This window comes from Emys orbicularis, chromosome 4, assembly GCF_028017835.1.
Source record: "Emys orbicularis isolate rEmyOrb1 chromosome 4, rEmyOrb1.hap1, whole genome shotgun sequence".
In the NCBI taxonomy this organism is placed as follows: Eukaryota; Metazoa; Chordata; order Testudines; family Emydidae; genus Emys; species Emys orbicularis.
Window position 1 is genome coordinate 60,925,105 of NC_088686.1, and position 25,918 is coordinate 60,951,022.

The 25,918-nt window shown below is 47.8% G+C and overlaps 3 protein-coding genes across 3 annotated transcripts in view; 2 read left to right on the plus strand and 1 right to left on the minus strand.

Annotated features, from left to right (window-relative positions):
* The window catches only part of EIF2AK4 (eukaryotic translation initiation factor 2 alpha kinase 4), a 69,550-nt gene extending 68,671 nt beyond the window's left edge, over positions 1 to 879 (plus strand). Inside the window, exon 39 of the mRNA XM_065404270.1 lies at positions 552 to 879. Coding sequence (XP_065260342.1) covers positions 552 to 609 — 58 coding nt within the window. The 3' untranslated portion in view covers positions 610 to 879. The remainder of the gene's footprint in view (positions 1 to 551) is intronic.
* Positions 880 to 4,696: 3,817 nt separating this feature from the next.
* Positions 4,697 to 8,048, minus strand: SRP14 (signal recognition particle 14). The gene is made up of 5 exons (XM_065403213.1): positions 7,983 to 8,048; positions 7,230 to 7,302; positions 6,552 to 6,664; positions 5,781 to 5,813; positions 4,697 to 5,373 (listed from the first exon to the last, which is right to left on the minus strand). Exons 1-5 carry the CDS (start codon positions 8,004 to 8,006, stop codon positions 5,284 to 5,286), a joined length of 333 nt encoding a protein of 110 aa, XP_065259285.1. The 5' UTR covers positions 8,007 to 8,048; the 3' UTR covers positions 4,697 to 5,283.
* Positions 8,049 to 10,416: 2,368 nt separating this feature from the next.
* Positions 10,417 to 16,150, plus strand: LOC135877743 (zinc finger BED domain-containing protein 5-like). The gene is made up of 2 exons (XM_065403296.1): positions 10,417 to 10,444; positions 14,322 to 16,150. Exons 1-2 carry the CDS (start codon positions 10,417 to 10,419, stop codon positions 16,148 to 16,150), a joined length of 1,857 nt encoding a protein of 618 aa, XP_065259368.1.
* Positions 16,151 to 25,918: the final 9,768 nt, after the last annotated feature.

The window sequence follows — 25,918 nt, forward strand, 5'->3', positions numbered from 1 at the left end:
CCTCGTGATTTTTTTCATGAAACAAGTGTGCCTTTGCCCAAAAAAAGGTTGAAAAACACTGGTTTAGATAACACTTCCACACTCAACCTCTACTTTATATGAGGAGAAAAGGTTGGCAGAACCTTATCAGAAAAGAAACTTAAGTATATTAAAGTTGAGTGTAGAGATAATTGTTATTTAGGGTAGCAAAAAGAGGTATAATGAGGAAAAGGTTGAAATTAGGAGTAAAAATTTAGGCTAAATTTTAGGAAAAGCTTTGACAGTGACGTCTGTTCAGGGAAATTGTAGAAATACCATTACTTGAATCCTTTTAAAATAAGTGGACATATTACAAGAAAAATTATTTAGAACAATCCTGCATTACAGCAGGATTGACTAATGATGTACAATAAGATCTTTCCTATCTCTAATCTCTTAGGGTCTTAGAGTAAATTATGGCCTCTGAATTCTCCTGTCTCTAGAAATTACTATTTTTGGAGGATTTAGAATGATCACTGACTTACTCTGTTCTCTTGAAGGTAAATTCTAACACTGTCCTTTTTCCTCTACAGAATTCCTGTGCTTATCCTGTACTCTTATCGAGATGACTACTACAAAATTCTGTTTTAGTTCTAAATTCTGTTGGTGGGATGCTTAAATAGCATGTGACTCTACCAAAAGGTACATAATCTGGAACCAAAACCATTAATCAAATAATGTGAAATAATTGTTGCACATTCATTATGACTTTTCTGATATAGGAATATATACTTCATGAAATTTCAGTAAGCTGTGAGATAAAGAGACTCAGGCAATTACTGCCTTTATTTTTTTAGTGTGTAGTGGCCAGCTTCATACTTTGCATTTTTATATGTAAAACGTATTAAAAGTGTCATAAAAAAGTTCAAAATAAATGTTAAATGGTCATGTTTCTTAATGCACAGTCAGATTACTGAAAGACACTGTACCTTACACTTCTAAAACTTTTCTTGTAATAGTATTTGCTTGCACAATAATCAGTGTTAAGTAAGGAAAATGGATGGGAAAGTGAAACTGACTCAGCAAAAGAATTGCAGAGCTGTTCCAGAATGTCTATAACTTGCAGCTGCCTTACTACATCAGTTAATGCTGCAGCCTACTGAATAGTACTATAACTAAATTTCTTTAAAAAAAAAAAGCTATTTTAAGTAGGTAGCCAGTGTTTTTCAAATATGTATGGCATTAATCATCAGTATACGGGATAAAAACTCCATGAATGTTCTTACTCAACTGTGATCTTAAAATAAGGGGTCTTACAATCCCCTTATATAACATTCACTTCCTGTGTAAGCCAGCTGCAGATGGTGGAGGAGCAAGAATCAGTAGGAATGAATTTTACAAAACTAATATAAAACAGATCTTTTTGGAATGGAGGACAGGTTTGCTTTGAAAATAAATACCATTGTGTCCCAACAGCTTAAGTACACAGAGAAAAGCAATAAAATCAGGGGGGAGAGGGAGTGCATTTTAGGAATGATTTTTAAAAGTAAAGGTATAAGTGGACTTAAGATGCCCCAGCAACCTTAACTTACCCCCCCTTGTGCATCTAGAGGGGAGTTTTCTAATAGTTACAGACCCACCATTTCCACTCTGCTCTTCCTTTATATGGCCGCAGTGACAGCCTCTTCTCTCAGCTCTGAGATCTGGCTGCAGGAAGGACCAATTTCAGGGAAAGTCTTGGCTCAGAGCATACTCAGTACAGATAGCAGCATATTTAGGGAATTTTGCTAACATGCCTCTAAGCATGTCCAATGTTGATTGTTAGAGGCTTATAACCACAGTTAACTCAGACAATTAACTGAAAAAAATGAATCACAATTAATCGGAGTTTTAATTGCACTGTTAAAGAATAAAATACCAATTGAAATGTATTGAATATTGTGGATGTTTTTATACATTTTCAAATATATTTATTTCAGTTACAACACAAATATAAAGTGAGCACTGTACACCTTGTATTCTATATATATTTGCACTGAATAGTATTTTTCAATTCAACTAATACAAGTACTGTAGTACAATCTCTATCATGAAAGTTGAACTTACAAATGTAGAATTGGGAACAAAAAAAATAACTGCATTCAGAAATAAAACAATGTAAAACTTGAGCCTACAAGTCCACTCAGTCTTACTTCTTGTTCAGCCAATCGCTAAGACAAACAAGTTTGTTTACATTTACGGGAAATAATGCTGCCCGTTTCTTATTTACATCACCTGAATGTGAGACGAGGTGTTCACATGGCACTTTTGTAGCCACCATTGCAAGGTATTTACATGCCAGTGATACTAAACATTCGTATGCCCCTTCATGCTTCAGTCACAATTCCAGAGGACATGCTTCCATGCTGATGATGCTTGTTAAAAAAATAATGCATTAATTAAATTTGTGACTGAACTCCTTGGGGGGAGAATTGTATGTCTCCTGCTCTATTTTACCCTCATTCTGCCATATATTTCATGTTACAGCTGTCTCTGATGATGACTCAACACATGTTGATCATTTTAAGAATGCTTTCACTGTAGATTTGACAAAATGCAAAGAAGGTACCAATGTGACATTTCTAAAGATAGCTACAGCACTCGACCCAAGCTTTAAGAATCTGAAGTACCTTTGAAAATTTGAGGACGACAAGGCGTGGAGCATGCTTTCAGAAGTCTTAAAAGAGCAACACTCCAATGGAGAAACTATAGAACCCAAACCACCAAAAAAGAAAATCAACCTTCTGCTGATGGCATCTGACTCAGATGATGAAAATGAACATGCGTCAGTCTGCACTGCTTTGGATTGTTATCCAGCAGAACCCATCATCAGCATGGACGCATGTCCTCTGGAATGATGATTAAAGCATGATGGGACATATGAATCTTTAGCGCATCTGGCACATAAATATCTTGCGACGCCAGCTACAACAGTGCCATGTGAATGTCTGGTCTCACTTTCAGATGACATTGTAAACAAGAAGCGGGCAGCATTATCTCCTGCAAATGTAAACAAACCTGTTCGTCTTAGTGATTGGCTGAACAAGAAGTAGGACAGGGTGGACTTGTAGGCTCTGAAGTTTTACATTTTTGAATGCGGTTTTTTTTGTTCCCAATTCTACATTTGTAAGTTAACTTTCATGATAGAGATTGCACTACAGTACTTCTATTAGATGAATTGAAAAATACTATTTTTTTACAGTGCAAATATTTGTAATCAAAAACAAATATAAAATGAGCACCATACACTTTGTATTCTGTGTTGTAAGTGAAATCAATATAGTTGAAAATGTAGAAAACATCCGAAAATATTTAAATAAATGCTTTTCTATTATTAACAGCACGATTAATCGCTTGACAGCCCTACTATAACACAATCAAGGTTGGGTGAAATTTCTCCAGGACAACGTAAGACACCTCTCTGATCCCCACCACCTGCAAAGTTTCAAGTCCTTACTCCACACTATGGAGGTGCTAAAACTGTTCCACTGAGAAACTAAGGCTTGGTCTACACTTACCCCCCAATTCGAACTAAGGTACGCAACTTCAGCTACGTGAATAACGTAGCTGAAGTTCGAAGTACCTTAGTTCGAACTTACCTCGGTCCACACGCGGCAGGCAGGCTCCCCCGTCGACGCCGCGGTACTCCTCTCATCTAGCTGGAGTACTGCAGTCGACGGCGATCACTTCCTGGTTCGACTTATCGCGTCCAGACAAGACGCGATAAGTCGAACCCAGAACTTCGATTCCCAGCCGCCGAACTAGCGGCTGGGTGTAGACATACCCTAAGAATCTTTCCTAAACCACAGTTTCAGAAGCAGCTAAACTGTGTTAGCTGTAACTTTCCCCACCAAAAAAAACCATGATAGTCCAAGCAGAACCCCAACATGGAAAATTCAAGCCCAAAAGGTTAGCAATGTTAAGTGAGAACAGGATCTTAGGATGGAAAGGTTTAGGCAATCCTAAGCTCTTTGGGGTAGGGACTGTATTCTTAGTTTGCATTGTGCCTACCAGAACTTGATCCTGGTCCACAACTGGGGCTCCTAAGTGGTAAGATAATATAGACCTTCATCCCAGTCCCCCTTATAATTAAGGGTACAACTTTATTTACAGGATTGCTTAACTTTGTCTTTTGTTTGGGGGGGAGGGCAGGGGTTTCTGCCACTCAAAAGTCCAGCAGCTTTCCCCATTCTGAGAGTTTCATTGACCCTAGCACAAGTACAGCATTTGGTTTGACTACACAGGTATACAGTGCCTTTATTTAAGCTGCTTACGGTATGGTATGCCATCTTAGTCCTGTACTCAAGTGAACTTTCCAGTGCTGCAGTCTCTCTGGCCCTTTATTACATAGCTAGCCTTAGTATGACCCTCCTACATGCTGCTATCAAAGTTTACCTTCAGCAGAGAGTGACCAGAGGAATTACCTTCCACTTACTCCAGGGGAGGGGCCACTAGTTTTTTAGAACAGAAATTATAGACAGCTCAGAATGCTACAAGAAAATTCCATACTTATTTATACAAGTACAAAAGGTCACTATGTATGTGCAGGAGGAGGGGTTCTAATGCCTGTATCACTACTTGTAAGTAGTACAAGACCTGTGTGACTGGCTTGGATCCCCACTGTAAACATGGACTAGTATATGATCAGACTAATCATTCACTAAAGACCAATACAATTACAGAAGTCATTTCAACCAAATGCATTTCTGATTGTTTAATAGGAACAAGCAAATAATACTATATTTACAATTTTCAGAGTGGTAGCAATATAACCATTCAAAGTAAGCAGCACCCAATAATGAGACTTTTACTAAAACAGTCATTGCAATTGTAACATGAAGCTCTAGGACTTGCTTTTTTTGGTCATGACCTCTTAACCTCCAACCACTTCTAGAAGCTAAAATAGAAAAAAGTCAATGTTCCCACTAATTCTCAACTTCCTTACCTAGTTTACATGGGGCTTATCTACAGAATTAGGCTTTCATTCACTAAAGATCTATTCTTACTTTGCCCTTGTGACCACCCACTGCATCCCCCAAAACAGTTTACACTGACTATCCTGTGTAACAAAACACGGCAGCTGAGAGTGAAGAGGTTTCAGTCTAATCCTGTGAATATTCCTGCCAAATAATCTACAGAAACCACCTTTTATTTTCATTTTATTTAAGTGAAGGTACTATTCACATCTCAGTATTCTACCGCCAAAAGAAAGTGTTGACTTAGGAAAAAATGGACTTTGAAGGCTAGAATGCAAGTCTTGCAGTGATGGAAAGACATTCTGTTCCATCACTGGGTTGCTTTACTTTTCTTATTTTTGCTTTTCTTGTCTTTCTTCTTCAGGCCATCCATGTTAGCTCTCAACAGGTTGGAATAGGCCTGCAATCATGAAATAAGCATCTTTAAGATAGACCAAATACTCAGAGGCAGTGCACTGGAGTCAAAAATAAAAATTATACAAAATCTCCGTTTTAGATAACCTATATTTCCACATAGCTCCTTTTTACAGAATGTTCAAACTCATCAGGAAACCACCCTTTTCTTCCCCACAATGACACAAGAGTTAAATAAGATGCTTTGGAGAATTTCATGCAAATGGAGAGACCATATACATATCAAGATATGGAAGCATCTGTCCTATAACTTTAAATATTTAACCAACCCATCCATTTAGGGATGGGAGAATGATTTGTAGCTTTCCATAGCTTATCTTAAATTATTGAATACTCCTCCTTACAATACAGAAGAACAAAAAGAGAAGAAGAGAGAGAACATAGGAAACTTACCATCTGGAATTTATTTACTTCCTTTGAGCTTACCTGTGAAAAGCAAATTCGGGTGTTAAGCATAAAATACTGGAAACATTTTATCCTAGGACTAAAAATTTCAATAGACATTTTCCTGTCAGTTAAACACTAGGTCCCACCTAGCAGCACTTATGTCTGATCAAGTGATCACATTCAATCTCATGAAGAGTTGGCATCAAAATAGGTTCAGAGACCCCATGTGGAGGGGTAACAGGAAAGTACTCTTAGTAACAGATCTAGTTTTTTGGAGGACTATTCCCTCTCCTACCACCACCAATTTAAGTCACCTCTTAGTAAAAGGGTAGCATTTCTTCTCCAAATCTACAAACTTTCAAACAGTGAACAATCCTCAATGTAAAGTCCCAAGCCAATTACATCTGCTTATTCCAGTGCCTTCCACTTCTGACTAGATTACAGACTAAATTATCCTGGCTAGTTTTTCAACATAACATACTCTCTTCAGATTCCTTTTCATTCATTTGTGACATTCATTCAAGTTCTCCCACAGCACATTCAAACTCTCTGGGGAACACTGAGCCCCATATCTCCAGCATCCAAATGCCCATGCTATCTTCATATGCCCAAGCTGTGACTGCTCTCAGACCTGACACTGATGGTTTATTCACCACATGTAAAAATTCCAGACAATGCTACATGAGCTAAAGTTGGCCTTCAGCCTGAATGATGCAGGCAATTATTTCAGGAACAAACTAGTTTGCACGCTCTCTCTGACCCAGATTTGCTACTTACCACTGTGCTAATCTTCTTCTTCCCATCCGTTGCTCTCAGAAGACATTTATTGTCCGCTGGCTCAAAACCTTCCACATGGCCCTTACGTGGAATGGGTTTTGTTCGACCATCATCTGTGTTGAAAACCAAAGGCATGTCATAATCTGTTTATCCAGATTTTATTAAAACAGATAAATTTTTCCAAACTCTCAGTGCATCAAGAGGATGCCAACCACCACCACCACCTGTATACCACTAGCTTGTAAAGCAATTTGGAATCCAAGACACCATATCAAAGATTTTTCTGCACAGGTTACCCTGAAGCTATGCAGCATATGCCTCCCCTCAGGAACAGATAGTGAGCTATTTTGCTGGCCCAGTTCACCTCCTCTCTACAGCATTTATAAATCTGAGAAATAAAATTTCCATAATATCTCTTAAAAAGTTCCAATGAGAGCTGTTCAACATTTCATTGCAATGTTTAAATTTCAAACAGTGCATCACTAACAATTTGAAAGTGAAACGACTTGACTTTTCTTTGCCTAAGCTGAGAGAAATGCAAAAAGTACACAAAGAGCATAAATCGCTTCACCTGGATTTTTTAAACTCTTATTTAATGATAACAGTATTAGGAACAGGAGAACTTTGATTTAAACCGACAGTGTTCCTTTAATCCAATATAAAGGCACTGATACTTACATTTTTTCAGTGTTATGTAAACACTCCCTGAGGTTCTGCATTTTTGAAAAAGCCTTGTTAGTTCTGTCAAGAACTGTAAATGAAAGAAGAGACCCATCTCTGGTTAAGACCACTGGGGGGGGGGGGGAGGGAGGGAGGAGGGCAATAGACATGGAAGTTTTCTGCTAGGTAGCAAATATTGCCATTCTCAATGTAATTAATGGCAGATGTCTCATTAAAGTAGCATTCTTACAACACAATGCTTCCCAGCAATTTATACACAGAATTTGCATGGATTAAACCAGTGCACTTTCTTGAGCGTCTGCAAATCAAGCAGAACAGCAATTTGCTGGGATGAGAGAACCTGAAAGTCAGGCCGACCCCACGTTGTCACTGGTCCCTGCTGAGCGCAATGCCAGGGGGAACCAACCCCGCAGATGGTGAAAGGGTCACTAAGAGCCGGTCCGCCGCAGCGCTACTGTTCTTCAGCTGCCTGCAACCAGACTGACTAGCCGCAGCCGAAGCGCCGGGCTCTTAGGCGAGGCCCGGGGCCTTGCCGGCCCCTGGGGTTTATGGGCAGGGCAGGGGACACCTTGCCCCGAGGAGTGTGTCCAGGTGGCCACTGAGCGGCCCGGCCCCGCGGGGACCCGTACATGCCGCACGGGAGCGGCTCCGCTCCGGACAGAGGCCGAAGGGGCGCCCGGCAGCCCCCGCCGGCCTGGGGCCCATGGAGCGGGATGGGCCGGGGGCAGCCCCGCGCGGCCTGGCCCGCACCTGCTCGCTCTCCAGCAGCACCATCGCGCCGACCCGCCGCCTGCCCCGGAAGCGGAAGAGTCGCTCCGAGCTCGCACCATGGAGCGCGGGGCGGGGCCAGGCAGCTGCTCCCTGCCGCCCCCCGCGACGCAGCCTGAGAGCGCCTGGGGCCGGGGGACTGTGCTACGGGTCCCGCCTGAGTCTGTCCCGGGACGCTGCAGCCTCGGCCCCGGGCGTCTCCCTGTCAGCCCGGCTGGGGTCGGGGGTCCTGGGGAGCCGCCGTGTGCGCGCCCCTCCCTTTGAGCGGTCTCGGGCGGGGTGGGCACAGTGGGCGCTGCAGGGGCAGGGCTGCCCGCCTGGCCCGTTTATCTGCAGGCAGCATCCTGGTATCCACCCAGCAGTGCCATGGCTCGGGCAGCTGGCCCTGGGGTTGCCAACCCTCCAGGATTGGCCTGGAGCAGGGGGTCGGCAACCTTTCAGAAGTGGTGTGCCGAGTCTTCATTTATTCACTCTAGTTTAAGGTTTCACGTGCCAGTCATACATTTTAACGTCTTTCTATAAGTCTATAATATATAACTAAACTATTGTTGTCTGTAAAGTAAATAAGGGTTTTAAAATGTTTAAGAATCTTCATTTAAAATTAAATTAAAATGCAGAGCCCCCCGCCCAGTGGCCAGGACCCGGGCAGTGCGAGTGCCATTGAAAATCAGCTCGTGTGCCGCCTTCGGCACCGATGCCATAGGTTGCCTACCCCTGGCCTGGAGTCTCCTGGATTTAAGATTAATCTTTAATTAAAGATTATGTCATGTGATGAAATCTCCAGGAATACAGCCAACCAAAATTGGCAACTCTACAATACCAGATGCTTCAGCGAAGGGTGCAGGAAATAAGCAGTTATGAGAGGGGTGGGCAAACTTTTTGGCCCGAGGGACACATCTGGGAATGGAAATTATATGGCAGGCCATGAATGCTCACAAAATTGGGGTTGGGGTGCAGAAGGGGGTGAGGGCTCTGGCTGGGGGTGCAGGCTTGGGGTGGGGCCAGAAATGAGGAGTTCAGGATGCAGGAAGAGACTCCAGGCGGGGGGAAGGGGGCTACATCTGGAAGTGATGGCTCTGGGGTGGGGCTGGGGATGAGGGATTTGGGGTGTAGGAGCGTACTCCAGGCTGGGACCAAGGGGTTTGGAGGGCAGGAGGGGAATCAGGACTGGGGCAGTGGGTTGGGGCGCAGGAGGGGCTCGGGGTGCAGGCTCCAGAAGGCACTTACCTCAAGCAGCTCCTGAAAGCAGCAGCTTGTCCTCCCTCCGGGTCCTATGCAGAGGCGCAGCCAGGCAGCTCTGCTCACTGCTCTGTCCGCAGGCTGCGCTTGGGGTGGGGGCAGCGTGTAGAGCCCCCTGGCTGCCACTAAACGACGGAGCTGGAGGGGGGACATGCCACTGCTTCCGGGAGCAGCGCGGAGCCGTGGCACGCACACATAGACGGCGCGGCCACACACCCCACTCCCCGGCTGGAGCACAGGAGCGGGGCAAGCCCCACACCCTGCTCCCCAGTGGAAGCTCGAGGGCTGGATTAAATCGGCTGGTGGGCCAGATGTGGCCCATGGGCTGTAGTTTGCCCACCCCTGAGTTATGTCATAACCTCTTCCTACTGAAAGTTTCTAAGCCCTATGAAGTGGAGGTGGGTTATATCCTGAAGCATAAAGGATTGTATCCTTCCCACATTTTTTTAACAAGCTTTACTAAAGTAAATGGCGATTCTCAGCATCCATATAAATGTCCAGGGAGTTTAGCCTTCTAACACTCCTCTGATGTAGGGAACCATTATTATTCCCATTTGACAAATGGGGAAGCTGAGGCACAGAGGAGACGAGGGATATGGCTAGCATCACTCAGCAAGTCTGTGGTGAGCTGGGAATTGAACGTAGATCTCCTGATTCCCAGTCCAGAACTCATGGTTTGAGTTGGGAGACAAAGGGGGACATGGACGGCTCTTATGGTCGGGAGGAGAACACATTCAGAATGATTACATGAGTCAAGTGTAACTAATGAAGTGCGATGTGAGTTTGCAAACCTCCTGAAACAAAAGCTCTGAGAAGTGTGAACTGCCTCACTTCATTTCCATGAGATGTTTACTCAGAGCCCAATAATGATAATATAAATGTCAGCATTGTTAACTATTTTACTGCTGATGAAGACATGTAAGAAAGGAAAGGGATGATCATGTTACAAAGGTTTGCATAATGTATTGTGAGTGACCTCTCATTGACACTACAAGTGGATGGTGAATTCACAAGTTATCCCCACTTATTTTTTTCTCCAGTGAAGGGAGCTAAGCCAAGCCCAAGGAGCCTAGCAGAAGTCTTGGGTGCATTTTTGCACTGAAGGGCAGTTCAGACTGGAGCCCAGTAGATCAAGTGTGCTCATACTTACAATATGAGAGGATCAGTGCCAATAACGATGGTGGCATCTCATTCTGGCTTCTCAAGTGAGCAGAACTTGATTTATTCAGGAACTTGAAGAATACCACTTATCTTTTTCATTTCCAATTTTAATCCTCTCTGTGCCTTACTCACAATGCTGTTTTTCCTAACCCTGCTCTCCACTGAGCCCACTGCCAGCACCCATTTCCCTTTCCAGTCTGAACTCTCCATATAAATGTTTCATCAAAAAGAGCTTCCTGAATGGACCAGTACATAAGACATTCACATTAGAGAGTCAAGGTAGGTGAGCTAATATCTTGGACCAACTTCTGTTGGTGAAAGAGAAGTTTTCAAGCTACCTTGTCCCTGTAATATCCTGGGACCAACACAGCTACAACAACAAACAAGCATTCATATGTTTATTACACTCTTTGCAGGAGAATACTATGGTGTTACTTATAAAAACTATTCATAAAGTGTGTTCCCAAGGGAATTACCAAAAGTAGTCTATAGCAGTGGTTCCCAAAGTGGGGTTCGCAGAACATTACAGGGGGTTCGCAGAACATTACAGGGGGTTCGCAAGAAAAAAATCATTAATGGCGGCCAGAGGACCCCGGCATTGGAGGAAGCAGGTGGGACCTGGTTGCAGGGCAGACAACCAGAGCCCCAGGGAGAGCAGGGCCGTGCAGTTGGGGCTGGCAGCCCAAGCCCTGCCCCCGTCAGCGGGGGAGCCGGCAGCCCGAGCCCCAGGGAGAGCGGGCCGGGCAGTTGGGGCCAGAAGCCCAAGCCCTGCCCCCGTCAGCGCGGGAGCCGGCAGCCCGAGCCCCAGCGCTCCGGCAGGGATGGCAACCCCGAGCCCAAGGGAGAGCGGGGTCGGGCAGTTGGGGCCGGCAGCCCGAGCCCGGCCCCTGTCAGCGGGGGAGCCGGCAGCCCGAGCCCCAGGGAAAGCGGGGCCGGGAAGTTGGGGCCGGCAGCCCGAGCCCTGCCCCTGTCAGCGGGGGAGCCAGCAGCCCCGAGCCCCAGCGCTCCGGCGGGGCTGGCAGCCCCGAGCCCCTTGAGATCGGGGCCGGGCAGTTGGGGCCGGCAGCCCAAGCCCTGCCCCCGTCAGCGGGGGAGCCGGCAGCCCGAGCTCCAGGGAGAGCGGGGCCGGGAAGTTGGGGCCGGCAGCCCGAGCCCTGACCCCGTCAGCGGGGGAGCCGGCAGCCCGAGCTCCAGGGAGAGCGGGGCCGGGAAGTTGGGGCCGGCAGCCCGAACCCTGCCCCTGTCAGCGGGGGATCCGGCAGCCCGACCCCCAACGCTCCGGCGGGGATGGCAACCCCGAGCCCCTTGAGAGCGGGGCCGGGCAGTTGGGGCCGGCAGCCCAAGCCCTGCCCCCGTCAGCGGGGGAGCCGGCAGCCCGAGCCCCAGGGAGAGCGGGGCCGGGCACTTGGGGCCGGCAGCCCGAGCCCTGCCCCTGTCAGCGGGGGAGCCGGCAGCCCGAACCCCAGCGCTCCGGCAGGGCTGGCAGCCCCTTGAGAGCGGGGCCGGGCAGTTGGGGCCGGCAGCCCAAGCCCTGCCCCCGTCATCCGGGGAGCCGGCAGCCCGAGCCCCAGGGAGAGCAGGGCCGGGCACTTGGGGCCGGCAGCCCGAGCCCTGCCCCCCATCAGCGGGGGAGCCGGCAGCCCTGAGCCCCAGCGCTCCGGCAGGGCTGGCAGCCCCGAGCCCCAGGGAGAGCCGGGCCGGGCAGTTGGGGCCAGCAGCCCGAGCCCTGCCCCTGTCAGCGGGGGAGCCGGCAGCCCGAGCCCCAGCGCTCCGGCGGGGCTGGCAGCCCCAAGCCCCTTGAGAGTGGGGCCGGGCAGTTGGGGTCGGCAGCCCAAGCCCTGCCCCCGTCAGCGGGGCAGCCGGCAGCCCGAGCCCCAGCGCTCCGGCGGGGCTGGCAACCCCGAGCCCCTTGAGAGCGGGGCCGGGCAGTTGGGGCCGGCAGCCCAAGCCCTGCCCCCGTCAGCGGGGGAGCCGGCAGCCCGAGCCCCAGGGAGAGCGGGGCCGGGCACTTGGGGCCGGCAGCCCGAGCCCTGCCCCTGTCAGCGGGGGAGCCGGCAGCCCGAGCCCCAGGGAGAGCGGGGCCGGGCACTTGGGGCCGGCAGCCCGAGCCCTGCCCCTGTCAGCGGGGGAGCCGGCAGCCCGAGCCCCAGGGAGAGCGGGGCCGGGCACTTGGGGCCAGCAGCCCGAGCCCTGCCCCTGTCAGCGGGGGAGCCGGCAGCCCGAACCCCAGCGCTCCGGCAGGGCTGGCAGCCCCAAGCCCCTTGAGAGCGGGGCCGGGCAGTTGGGGCCGGCAGCCCAAGCCCTGCCCCCGTCATCCGGGGAGCCGGCAGCCCGAGCCCCAGGGAGAGCGGGGCCGGGCAGTTGGGGCCGGCAGCCCAAGCCCTGCCCCCGTCAGCGGGGGAGCCGGCAGCCCGAGCCCCAGCGCTCCGGCGGGGATGGCAACCCCGAGCCCCTTGAGAGCGGGGCCGGACAGTTGGGGCCGGCAGCCCAAGCCCTGCCCCTGTTAGCAGGGGAGCCAGCAGCCCGAGCCCCAGGGAGAGCGGGGCCGGGCACTTGGGGCCGGCAGCCCGAGCCCTGCCCCCCATCAGCGGGGGAGCCGGCAGCCCTGAGCCCCAGCGCTCCGGCAGGGCTGGCAGCCCCGAGCCCCAGGGAGAGCCGGGCCGGGCAGTTGGGGCCAGCAGCCCGAGCCCTGCCCCTGTCAGCGGGGGAGCCGGCAGCCCGAGCCCCAGCGCTCCGGCGGGGCTGGCAGCCCCAAGCCCCTTGAGAGTGGGGCCGGGCAGTTGGGGTCGGCAGCCCAAGCCCTGCCCCCATCAGCGGGGCAGCCGGCAGCCCGAGCCCCAGCGCTCCGGCGGGGCTGGCAGCCCCGAGCCTCTTGAGAGCGGGGCCGGGCAACTGGGGCCGGCAGCCCAAGCCCTGCCCCCGTCAGCCGGGGAGCCGGCAGCCCGAGCCCCAGGGAAAGCGGGGCCGGGCAGTTGGGGCCGGCAGCCCGAGCCCTGCCCCCCATCAGCGGGGGAGCCGGCAGCCCTGAGCCCCAGCGCTCCGGCAGGGCTGGCAGCCCCGAGTCCCAGGGAGAGCCGGGCTGGGAAGTTGGGGCCGGCAGCCCGAGCCTTGCCCCTGTCAGCGGGGGAGCCGGCAACCCCAAGCCCCAGCGCTCCGGCGGGGCTGGCAGCCCCGAGCCCCAGGGAGAGCAGGGCCGTGCAGTTGGGGCTGGCAGCCCGAGCCCTGCCCCTGTCAGCGGGGCAGCCAGCAGCCCGAACCCCAGCGCTCCGGCAGAGCTGGGAGCCCCGAACCCAAGGGAGAGCGGGGCCGGGCAGTTGGGGTCAGCAGCCCGAGCCCCAGTGGTCAGCGGGACCTACAGCACAAGCTCAGTGGAGCTCAGTTGACGGGGCGGTCAATGGGGTCCAGCAGCAGGAGCCCCACGGAGTGTGGATCCAGCAGCCCAGGCCCTGGTGCGGGGCCAGTAGCCTGAGCCCTGTGGTGGGCAGGTTGGCAGCTGAGACCCCCAGACCTGCAGGTGGCAGCTTGGACTCCTGTCTTTGTCAGACAGGGGAAGTTGGCATGGAGGGCAGAGTTAGCAGGAGCAATGCTGTACGTGGGGGGTGGTCCAAGCTAATTTGTCCCTCGCAGGACACCCTCCTAGGGAGAAACCTCGTGGCGGAAGAAAAGCTGTTTGGGAGCCAAACCAGCCGGAAGCACGTTGTAGCCAGTGTAGCAGTGTTAAGGTGCCTCTGTAATTGTCATTCTCTCTGGAGCGCTGTTTTGCTTCAGTGAGACTTGAGTGAATCTTCTCATTTTCTAGTTTGTTGGTTGTTAGCAGTCTCTCTGTGTTGTTTTTATTAGAACTTTTGTACACAAGTTCAATGGATAAGTGACTGAAAAAGGAAAGTGTAGAGACGCAAGAATCAGCTAGTGTTTCCTCAGGTCCACACTGTGGAAAATCTACATCTAATGATCATGATGGTCCTGGAAAGTCACTTACAAAGAAAAGAAAATATGATGATGATTATATAAAATATGGCTTTACATGCATTGGTGATCAAGAATGTCCAAAACCACTGTGTGTGATTTGTGGTGATGTTCTAGCAAACAGCAGCCTCAAACCTTCTCTACTTCGGCGCCATTTAGAAACTAGGCATCCTGCACAACTCGACAAGCCTGTTGATTTTTTCAAGCGAAAATTAGCTGAGAGGAAAGGTGACATTACCAGTTTTATATCCAAAGCAAGTACTGATAATGAAAATGCACTTGAAGCATCATACCGCGTGAGCTACCGAGTAGCTAAAGCATCAGAAGCCCATACCATAGCAGAGAGCTTGATTGGTCCATGTATAAAAGACGTAGTTCATTGCATGCTCGGAGAAAAGGCTGCAAAAAGGATTGACATGGTACCTTTGTCCAATAATTCGTTGTCACGAAGAATTAATGACATGTCAAATAACGTAGAGACCACAATTGTACAGAGTGTGAAAAACAGTCCATATTATGCTATACAGTTGGATGAATCAACTGATGTAGCTAATCTAGCTATTTTGCTACTGTTTGTACGTTATGTGAATGAAGGTCTGGTTGAAGAAGACTTGTTGTTTTGCCGACCACTGGAAGAACGTACAACTGGAGAAGATATCTTCAATCTGACTAATGCATATTTTCAAGAAAAGGAAATAGATTGGTCCCATTGCCTAAGCATTTGCACTGATGGGGCCACATCAATGACGGGGAAGTATACTGGATTTGTAGCTCGAACAAAAAAGGTTGCATCAAAAGTCTCTTGGACTCATTGCAGCATCCATAGACAAGCCCTCGCAACAAAACACATGCCTGAGGGACTGAAGGAAGTGCTGGACAATGCAGTGAAAATGGTGAATTTCATAAAATCACGGCCAACAAATTCCAGAATATTTCACGTACTTTGTGAAGAAATGGGTAGTATACACGATTGTCTGTTGACCCATACTGAAGTTAGATGGCTCTCATGGGGCAAAATCCTGGTGCGCTTGTTTGAGCTTAGAACGGAAATCCTAGTTTTTTTCAACAGCCACCCTTTCCACCTTGCCAGCTGTATGGAAAATAATGTCTGGCTCCAGAGCCTAGCTTATTTAGCAGATATTTTCTCAAGAATTAATGACCTAAATTTATCTCTTCAAGGTCTCAATATAACAGTTTTCAATGTGCAAGACCGAGTTGAATCCATGATAAAGAAGTTGCAGTTCTGGGAAAGTTGTTTGGAAAACAATCAAACTGAGTGTTTCAGTAATCTTCATGACTTCCTGGCAGAACATAAACTTCAGTTGGATCAGTGCACTAAAACCAATATAACTGCACACCTAAAAGGACTTTGCACAACATTCAGGGATTACTTTCCAGCTATATCAGGCGATAATGACTGGATTCGCAACCCTTTTGATGATACCACTTTCTCAACACAGATATTGAACACTGAGGAAAAAGAGAAATTGATTGAGATCTCCTGTGATTACGAACTGAGAAGGAGTTTCAGAAATCTGTCACTGATCAACTTTTGGCTGAGTTTAAGAAACGAGTACCCCCTTCTGGCAGAAAAAGCTGCTGCAGTTTTGTTACCATTTTCAACAACATACTTATGCGAGAAAGTGTTTTCCTCGTATGCACATCTGAAAACGAAATACAGAAACAGACTTGATGCCGAACCAGACCTGAGACTTTATCTTTCTCCAAAGGTTCCGGACTTCAAAGAGCTATGCAGAGCAAAGCAAGCGCATCCATCACACTGAGGAAATTTAAATTTAAAACCCTGGAAATATTCATTTTTAGAAGGGGGTTCACGAGATTTCACAATTTAGAGAAAGGGGTTCGCGGGCTGTTAAAGTTTGGGAACCACTGATCTATAGGGATGGTGGGTCATGAACCAGCTCTTATTCCCTGTTTCAATTATATTGAAGTAGATTTGCCAAGTTCCTAGAAGAATCATAGAAGATTAGGGGTTGGAAGAGACCTCGGGATGTCATCTAATCAAACCCCCTGCTCAAATCAGGACCAACCCCAACTAAATCATCCCAGCCAGGGCTTCGTCAAACCGGGCCCCAAAAACCTCCAAGGATGGAGACCCCACCACCTCTGCAGGCAACCCACTCCAGTGCTCCACCACCCTCCCAGTGAAACAGTTCCTCCCAACATCCAACCCAGACTTCCCCCACCGCAACCCGAGACCACCGCTCCACCACCACTGAGAACAGCCCAGCTCCATCCTCCCAGGAACCCCCTCCCTCAGGTAGCCGAAGGCTGCCACCAATCCCCCCTCACTCTTCTCTGCAAACCAAACAAGCCCAGTTCCCTCAGCCTCCCCCCACAAGCCACGTGCTCCACCTAATGCTAATTGCCACTAAAGGACATAAAATCCTGCCCGATATGACACTTTCTCTCAAGTGCTATGGAAAGGATTTTGGGTTATGTCTGAGAATGACTGGTTATAGTTTCAGGGAATGACAAATGTAACTTCAGAATATAAAAAGGGTAAGACTCTTAGCCTTGTACAATAAATGGCTAAGTGAAAACAAAGTGTATTAGGGTGGAGAGAAAGGGCACTTTCCATCCATAATACTTGTAGTTCTTGACTAAGGTCAAAATTCTGAAGAGTGGAAATTTCCTGTCAGTCCTACATTGGTTCAGCTATAATTGTAGGGTTCTCTGCAGCAAGTGAAATTTGATCTAGTGCTTTTTCATATTTCTAACAAAGCTCGGAAACTGACAAACTTTGTCTTTTGGTCTTCATGGGCCTGACAGAATGGATATTGAAGAAATAATTCTTCACCAATGCATGAAAAAAGAAGCATGCCAAATATTTTAGCTCAGTAGATGGATAAGCCTCTGAGTGTACAGTCCCACACCCAGAGATGAAGTTTCCTCTAGGGTCAGCACCTAATTTTTTAATGGTAAAACAATCCAAGCTGTTCGCATGAGAAAAAAATTACACAACAGTGCCTTAGAGTTATAGGTAGGGCCCTACTAAATTCATGGCCATGAAAAACACGTCACAGACTCTGAAATCTGGTCGCCCTCCCCGCCCACGTGAAATCTGGTCTTTTGTGTGTTTTTACCCTATACTATACAGATTTCACAGGGGAGACCAACATTTCTCAAATTGGGGGTCCTGACCCAATAGGGAGTTGCAGGAGGGTCACAAGGTTATTTTAGGAGGGGGGAGGGTTGCAGTATTGCCACCCTTACTTCTGCACTGCCTTCAGAGCTGGGCATCCAGAGAGCGGCGGTTGCTGACTGAGGGCCCAGCTCTTCAGGCAGCAGCCTGGAAATAAGGGTGGCAACACCATACCATACCATACCATACCATACCATCCTTTCTTCTGCGCTGCTGCTGGCAGTGGCACTGCCTTCAGAGCTGGGCTCCAGACCAGCAGCCACCACTCTCCAGCTGCATGGCTCTGAAGGCAGCACCGCCGCCATCAGCAGCACAGAAGTAAGGGTAGCAGTACCGAAACCCACACACACACACACAAAAATAGCCTTGCGACCCCTCCCTCCCCAACTTCTTTTTGGGTCAGGCCCCCTACAATAACAACACTGTGAAATTTCAGATTTAAATAGCTGAAATCATGAAATTTACTATTTTTAAAATCCTATGACCGCAAAATTGACCAAAATGGAATGTGAATTTAGTTGGCCTAGTTATAGGTCAATAAATATTGGAGAATTGATCTTTTTCAGCACCTATTAGCAGTTGCAGTCTGTCTGCAGATTGCCTAAGAGGCAGTAGAGGGTGCTATGACTGCACAGACAAACTAAGATCAACAGTGTGGGCCTGAAGTACAAGTAAAGAAATATATGAGAGAGACAAGAGATCACAGCACTGGCAAGGCTCAGACGAAATCTACCACATTATACGATTCACTCATTTATGCTGCTGGTTTCAAGGTAATTCAACCACTCTTTCACAGATTTCTGATGTTGAAGGGTCCCCCGACCCAGTCTCTTTTCAATTGTTATATTTACCAGAAGGAAAAAATATTTTCTAAGTCTTCTGAGTACAGGTTTTCTAATGGGACATCAACATCATAATCATTAGCAGTAGTAGTAGTACTGGCCAAAGCCCCATTGTGTTGTTATCATCATCATGGCAAATTCCAAAGGGATGTAGCCTCCTTGCAGATCGAGTGCCACCTGGATTGATCTCTAGCTAGGTCTTTAAGGCAATCTGGCTGGATGTTCAGTCTACATCTGGCATTTGCAATCTTACAGCACTACCTAAGCTTTTGGTGACCATGTGATCACTGACTGCATAGCAGCATGCCTTAGTAAACTGAACACACTTCATATTTCATTGATCTTTCATCCTAATAACGAGTCCATACGAAGAAAGCCACTGAAACCGAATCAGTGCTGATGGAGGTGGTTGGTGAGTTCAGTTACACAGTTACTCATTGCTGATCTTGTCCTGCCATTTAACATGGAGCAGCTGATGAAGATGACAAGAATCACAAACAGAAGCACAAATCTGGTACTCTTCAGCTTTCCTCAGCACCCAAGTTTCACTGAGGTACAGTAAAGTTGGTATAACTGTGGTTCTAATAGAGCCACAGCTTTGTAGCAAGCTTGATACCACAATATCACCACAGAGGCCACAGAAGGGCCTGAAACATGGCAGCAGCTACGGCTAAATGAGCAGCCACATCTTTTGAGCATCCTCCATGACTGTCTATGATGCTTCCCAAGTATTTGACAGTTGCCACCTGCTCAATATCCCATCCAGACAGGTTAATACTACACTGGTTGTAATTTGGAGTTAGAAGCTGCTTGATGGTAATGGTGAGGGACTTAATTTTATCTGGACCAAATCATGCTGCTTCTTGCCGAACCAGACTGGTTATCAGCTACAGTGATGCACCAAACTGAGCCAATTACACAATATCATTGACATATTTCATATTTGAAATGTCAAAGCATAAAGGTATTCAGCTCAGTACCACTGACAGCTGCCTTCTTGAGCTTATTCATCAACCAATCAATGCCAATATTGAACAACGATGGTGACAGGACACGTCCTTGACGAACTCCCATGGAAACAGGAAACTATGCCATGTATTTGCCATTGACACAAACAAACTTTCTGTTCCATTACTGAGCTCTTCTGTCAATGGCATTGTTTTCTCATGGTGCTAGACACTGTACAAATATATAACAAAGTGATGGCCCCTGCCGTAAAGAGCTTACAATCTAAGTATTTCTCTAAGACAAGAGAAAACAGACAGAGGGAGCACAAGGAAATAGTGACACAGCTGGTCAACCTGATAAGCAGCAGTCACAGCACCTCAGATGCCTAACCATTGTAAGAGACATTCATAGAATTCATTGTAAGAGACAGAGGAGAGTTTCAACCAGGAATTTGAAGGGGGTCACTGTTACAGCTTGATGGACTTTTATGGGGAGCTCGTTCCATGCATAAGGAATAACATGGGAAAAGGCGCAACAGTGCTCTCAGATTTGTAGTGCAGGTCCATGGAAAATTGTCCAGTTGTTGCATACTGCATGTACTGATGAAACAGAAGAACAGAAATGGAAAAAACACAGCAATTACAATATATATCCCTTTGGAAACTTCCGTGATCATGGACACTGGGACAAAAGAGAAGCTCATTTCCATACAGGCCTGGTAACAGAGATTAAGAATGGTCTTTTGGCCAAAGCATTGCACTGGGATTTAGGAGATCTGAAATCTATCCCTGAGGTTTATGACTTTGGACAAGTCAGTTATCTTCCCAGTACCTATCAGTGCCCCTACTTATAAAATGGAGATTATTATACTTCCCTTCTTCATGGGGTTGTTTTGAAGGTAAATTCAATAATGTTTATGGAATGCTCAGATGATATGAGCACCATAGAAGGGATTTTTTTGCCTACAATTCTCTCATTCTGCCACAAGGAGCCACTGCTGTAGCTTCCAGAGTTTGCCTTTCTGCTCCCTTGCTGCCCCTACACTAAGTCAGTGGTTCTCAAACAGGGGTACGTGTACCACTGGGGCTCCGCAGAGGTCTTCCAGGGGGTACATCAACTCATCTAGATATTTACCTAGTTTTGCAACGGGCTACATAAAAAGCACTAGCAAAGTCAGTACAAAGCTAAAATTTGATACAAACAATGACTGTTTTATACTGTTCCATATACAGTACTAAACACTGAATGTAAGTACAATATTTATATTCCAATTGATTTATTTTATAATTATATGGTAAAAATGAGAAAGTGAGCAATTTGTCAGTAATAGTGCGCTGTGACACTTTTGTATTTTTATGTTTGATTTTGTAAGCAAGTAATTTTTAAGTCAGGTGAAACTTGGGGGTAGGTAAGACAAAGCAGACTCCTGAAAGGGATACAGTAGTCTGGAAAGGTTGAGAACCACTGCTCTAAGTGTTTCAGTGGAACCTCAGAGTGTTACCAGACCCCATCAACCTTAAGCAAAGAAAGCAACTTCCCTGAGGGGAGTTAGAGAGACAGGAAGGACGAACACAAGCGGGGAACAACCAAGGGGCATGGGGAGAAAGGAAGAAACAGTGAGATCCAGAGACAAGGAAAAGAAAGATAACCCTAGATGGGGAAGAAAGGAAAAACACCCCAGATGGGAGGGATGAGAGAGAGAAAAACCACAGGGAGAAATGTTGCAGCTTCCAGAACAAGGGGACATCAAAGATTACAGAGGGAGAGAGTAATGGAAAAACACTGCAGTGACTGAATTGGAGACAGCCTGTAAAAATGGTGGAGGGAAAGGGAGACATGCCCCCCGCCCCCAAGACAACAGGTAGGAGCTGTACCAGTACCAACAGGAATCAGTGGATATTGGCATGTGACAGGAGTATTGTCCTTTTGTAACCCTGATCCATGTCATGTGACTGGGGTGAGGCAATAAAGATAAGTCTCTTATCAGCACTCCTGGTTGCTACCCTTTATACATAGTGTCAGAAGAAAACTAAAATGAAATCATGAAATTTACAATTTTTAAAATCCTATGACCGTGATATTGACCAAAATGGACTGTGAATTTGGTAGGGCCCTAGTTATGGGTCAATAAATATTGGAGAATTGATCTTTTTCAGCACCTATTATCAGTTGCAGTCTCTCTGCAGATTGCCTAAGAGGCAGTGAAGCCACCTGAATCATTGAATCTTGAAGGAAAACTGGCAGAGAACTGGAATAAATGGTTGCAATAGCAGTGGTTTTCCTGGAAGCTGGCAATATTGAAGAGGACCAAAAAAGGTTAAATCATCTACACTGGTACATGCAATAGTAGACCTCCTGAGGTCGCTTCCAACCCTAATACTCTATGCTTCTATGATAGTCTCAGAGGCAGGAAACAGAATGTGAAAGAACTACACCTCTACCCCGATATAACACAAATTTGGATAGAACACGGTAAAGCAGCGCTCCGGGGGGGCAGGGCTGCACACTCCGGCGAATCAAAGCAAGTTCAATATAACGCAGTTTCACCTATAATGCGGTAAGATTTTTTGGCTCCCGAGGACAGCGTTATATTGGGGTAGAGGTGTACTAGAACTAAATTAAATTTTTGATCACCTTTGGTCAAACATCGGCAAAGATCTATTTGCATTACATGGAAAAGATTATCTCATTAGTGGACTACCACTCTTTTCCCCCCCCCCTCAATTGAGCTGTTTCATACCACATTGAGCAACAATGTAATAACATATTGTAAATTACAGTTTTCTCACCATGGGACTCTACATGAGTTAATAACAGATAATGGCCCACAATTCACAAGTGGTTCATTTTGGCAGTTCTCTTTGATCTATCATTCAGCACACCACGGTCAAGCCCTAACTATGCACAGTCCAACAGGTTAGCGGAAAAGTTAGTACAGATGCAAAGAACTTGATAACAACAACAAAACCCCAACATGTTCAAGGGGTCTATAATTAGCATTGTTAGCATATTGCAACACACCTCACAGCTTTATTAAGATCACCAGTTCAGAGACTAATGGGCAGAAGGAAAAACTTGTTAGTGTCAACATCTAACAGACTCCTTGAGCAAAAGACAATTAACCCTGAAGTAGCTACAGAAGAGTTATATGCCAGAAAATTAGTAGAGAAGAAATACTATGGCAAGAATGCCAGTTAATGTCTTTACAAATGGGAGAGGCTATTAAATTTTAAACAGAAATTGACTGACAGTTTGCCAAGGTAATAGGTATGTATCATCAGCACCAAGGTCATATACCCTAACCCAGGGGTAGGCAAACTACGGCCCGTGAGCCATTTTAAGCCGGCCTGCAAGCTCCCACTGGGGAGAGAGGTCTGGGGCTTGCCCCACTCAGGCACTCCAGCTGGGGCAGGGTCAGGGGCCGCACCATGCGGCTCCCAGAAGCAGCCGCATGGCCCCACTCAGGCTCTTACGCGCTCCAATGGGAGCTGCAGGGGCAGTGCCTGCGGATGGGGCAGCGTTCAGAGCCGCCGGGCCACGCCTCTACGTAGGAGCCAGAGAAGGGACATGCCACTGCTTCTGGGAGCCGCTTGAGGTAAGCGCCGCTCGGAGCCTGCACCCCCGAGCCTCTCCCCCCGCCCCAATCCCCTGCCCCAGCCCTGATCCCCATCCCGCTCTCCAAACCCCTTGATCCCAGCCCAGAGCACCCTCCTACACCCCAAACTCCTCATCCCCAGCCCCATCCCAGAGCCTGCATCCCCAGCTGGAACCTGCACCCCTGCCCCAGCCCTCATCCCCCTCCTGCCCTCCGAACCCCTTGGTCCCAGCCCTGAGCACCCTCCTACACCCCAAACTACTCATCCCCAGCCCCACCCCAGAGCCCTCACCCCCTACCACACCCCAACCCCAATTTTGTGAGCATTCATGGTCCGCCATACAATTTCTATACCCTGATGTGGTCCTCAGGCCAAAAAGTTTGCCCACCACTGCCCTAACCACTCGTGTGGGTCACTCCTACAGAAGGAACAGAAAACATCTAAACAAAAATAAGGAACTTTGGTTCTCTTTTCTTGAGGACATCCAGAGTACCACAGACTTGGGCTAGTGGGGCTCGTGCTAGCACTCTAAAAATAGCAGTGTAAACAGCGCTTTGAAGTTGCAGCTCAGGCTGGCTTCAGAGCCTGAGCTGTAGCCTGAGCCACAACTCCAAAGTACTGTCTATACAGCTATTTTTAGAGCTCCCTTTATATATTTCTTATCCCTCCAACTGTACCTGTTTCCCTACCCCAATATATTTTGCCTGGGGGGTTAGGGTGGGGGAGCAGATTAATCCTGAGAATGCAAGGCAGAGGTGAACAATAGGGACAGGGAAAGCTGAATGACCACAGATCCAGGGCTGTCTTTAGGCATACGCAGCTGCGTAGGGCACCCGAAAATTTGGGGCACCACCAGGACAGCAGGTAAGAGCAGGTTGGCTCCCGCCCACCCAGTCTCCTTAGGCAGGGGCCGTATTCACAAAGGCGAATGTGCCAGTGCGGCGCATTCTGCATGAGGGAGAGCGTACGGGGGTCTCTGCGGGGAACTGTGACTCTCCACTGCCGTGAGGCAGGCAGGCCGGGTGGCTCAGTATCCTTTGCTGCCTCGTCCCTCCCCCCTGGACTGCGAGCCCGGGCCGCCGCAGCGCCTGCTACATACAAAGCTCGGTGTGTGTCAGCAATGGAATGGGGGTCTTCTGGGGATACGCAGGCGGGGGTGGTGGCTGTGCCCCAAGTCGGGCATAGGGGCACCAGTTTAATAATACGGTGTAGGGCCCCATCAATCCTAAGGATGGCCCTGCACAGATCTACCCTGTTGTGCACTTTAAATATGTTCCCATGGGTACAGGTAAAGCAGTGGCAGTTCCTTGAAATTTGCCTCTCTTCCCTCCCTGTGTTGGCAGTAGCCTCTATAGTAGCTCATGTATACAGGGCTGAGGGCCAGGAACTAACTTGCTGGTTCAAGCTTCTCTTCTTCAGTGATAGTTCACCTGTGAGCAGACATGCAACTAAGTAAACCATGCCCATTCTAAGCAGAATGCAGCTTTCCAGCCTTTAATGATTTGGGAACTCCTCAGGGGAGGAAGAACAAAAAAATAAATATAACAGAAATTTAAAAAATAAAAAGAGAGAGGAAAAAAGTTTTTTTTTTTTATTATTATTAAATAGAGACAGAAAAGTGCTCCAACAAAAATGGTGGGGAAGTTACTCTGATGATTCTGCAGCTGACGTATATAACCTGAAGTGGAGTGAAGCAGGATTGTGTACTGGCTGCTACATTGTTTAATATTTACTTCTCATACCTGCTTCAACATGTGTTCTGTGATTTTCGAGGGGGTGTCTATCTTAGCACTAGACATCCTGGAGGTTTGTTTAACACTGCAAGGTTCAGAGCTAACTCAAAGGTGAAGCAGATCTTCATAAGGGACCTGTTGTTTGCAGATGATGCAGCCCTTCTGGCTCACAGTGTTGATGCCCTATAACATCTTATTACCAAGTTCTCCGATTCATGCAAAATCTTTGGGCCAGCAATAAGCTTGAAGAAGACTGTTATCATGCACCAAGGCTCTTCAGAACCAGTTCCAGATATCACCTTAGATGGTATTCATCTGAATGTTGTTGACCAATTTTGCTGCCTTGGCTCTACTGTTACCAGCAGTGTAGATCTTGATGCTGAGATCACTAGTAGCATCGGCAAAGCAGCCAGGAGCTTTGGTCTTTTGCAAGACGGAGCCCGGAACAATAACAAATTGTCAACTAAAGTGAAAATCCGTATTTATAAGATGTGTTTTATCCACTGTTCTATATGACTCAGAAACATGGATGACTTACGCCAAACATACTAAAAGACTAAACAGTTTTCATATCAGATGCTTGCAGAAAATTCTTCGAATAAGATGGCGAGACAGGGTGACAAATGTGGAAGTGTTAAATCATGCTGGTATGTCATTCATGGGAACATTGATTAGTAAGAAAAGACTCAGGTGGCTCGGACATGTCAAGCGAATGCCGGATTACAGGATCCTGAAGAATGTGCTGTACTCTGAAGCTCACGAAGGGTCTAGAAAGAGAGGCAGACCACTGCACAGATTTTGGATGACTTAGTATCCTTTGGAATCTCTGTGGATGATTGGGAAAGGAGTTCAGAATGCCATTCTGGTTGGTGGAGCCAGCTTGTAGCTGGGGAGAGGCGCTGCGAGGTGGACTGGATCAAGCTTTGTGATGACCGGCGTCAGAGGAGGAAAGAATCTGCTGCTCAGATTCAGAGCATTGTTAGTGCATGAGTGTGCCCTACCTGTGGACGGGACTGTCACTCGCACATTGGACTCAGCAGCCATCAAAGAAGTCATCAGTACATATACCATGCTCTGTAAAGAGCAATGGTATCATTATTATTATACAACCTGATTACACCTTTTTCATCCTACTCTTTTCTCAGCAATTTTCCTTATTCTGGCTATATTATTTCTTGCTCCCAGCTCTCCGGAGAGAGAAGTGGCTTTCAGTGTCTTGTCTTTATTAATGAAAAGAGCAGAAATAGCCTGGCTCCTCCCTCATGAA

Bases quoted from the DNA above. Each gene is read 5' to 3' on its own strand.
- SRP14 (XM_065403213.1), bottom strand. From the start codon at position 8,006: ATGGTGCTGCTGGAGAGCGAGCAG. The intron at 6,665-7,229 runs GTAAGTATCAGT...TTTTCAACACAG, and splicing joins TTACATAACACTGAAAAAAT to ATGATGGTCGAACAAAACCC. The intron at 5,814-6,551 runs GTAAGTAGCAAA...TGCTTTTCACAG, and splicing joins AGAAGAAGATTAGCACAGTG to GTAAGCTCAAAGGAAGTAAA.
- LOC135877743 (XM_065403296.1), top strand. From the start codon at position 10,417: ATGGTGGCATCTCATTCTGGCTTCTCAA. The intron at 10,445-14,321 runs GTGAGCAGAACT...GTGTTTCCTCAG, and splicing joins ATCTCATTCTGGCTTCTCAA to GTCCACACTGTGGAAAATCT.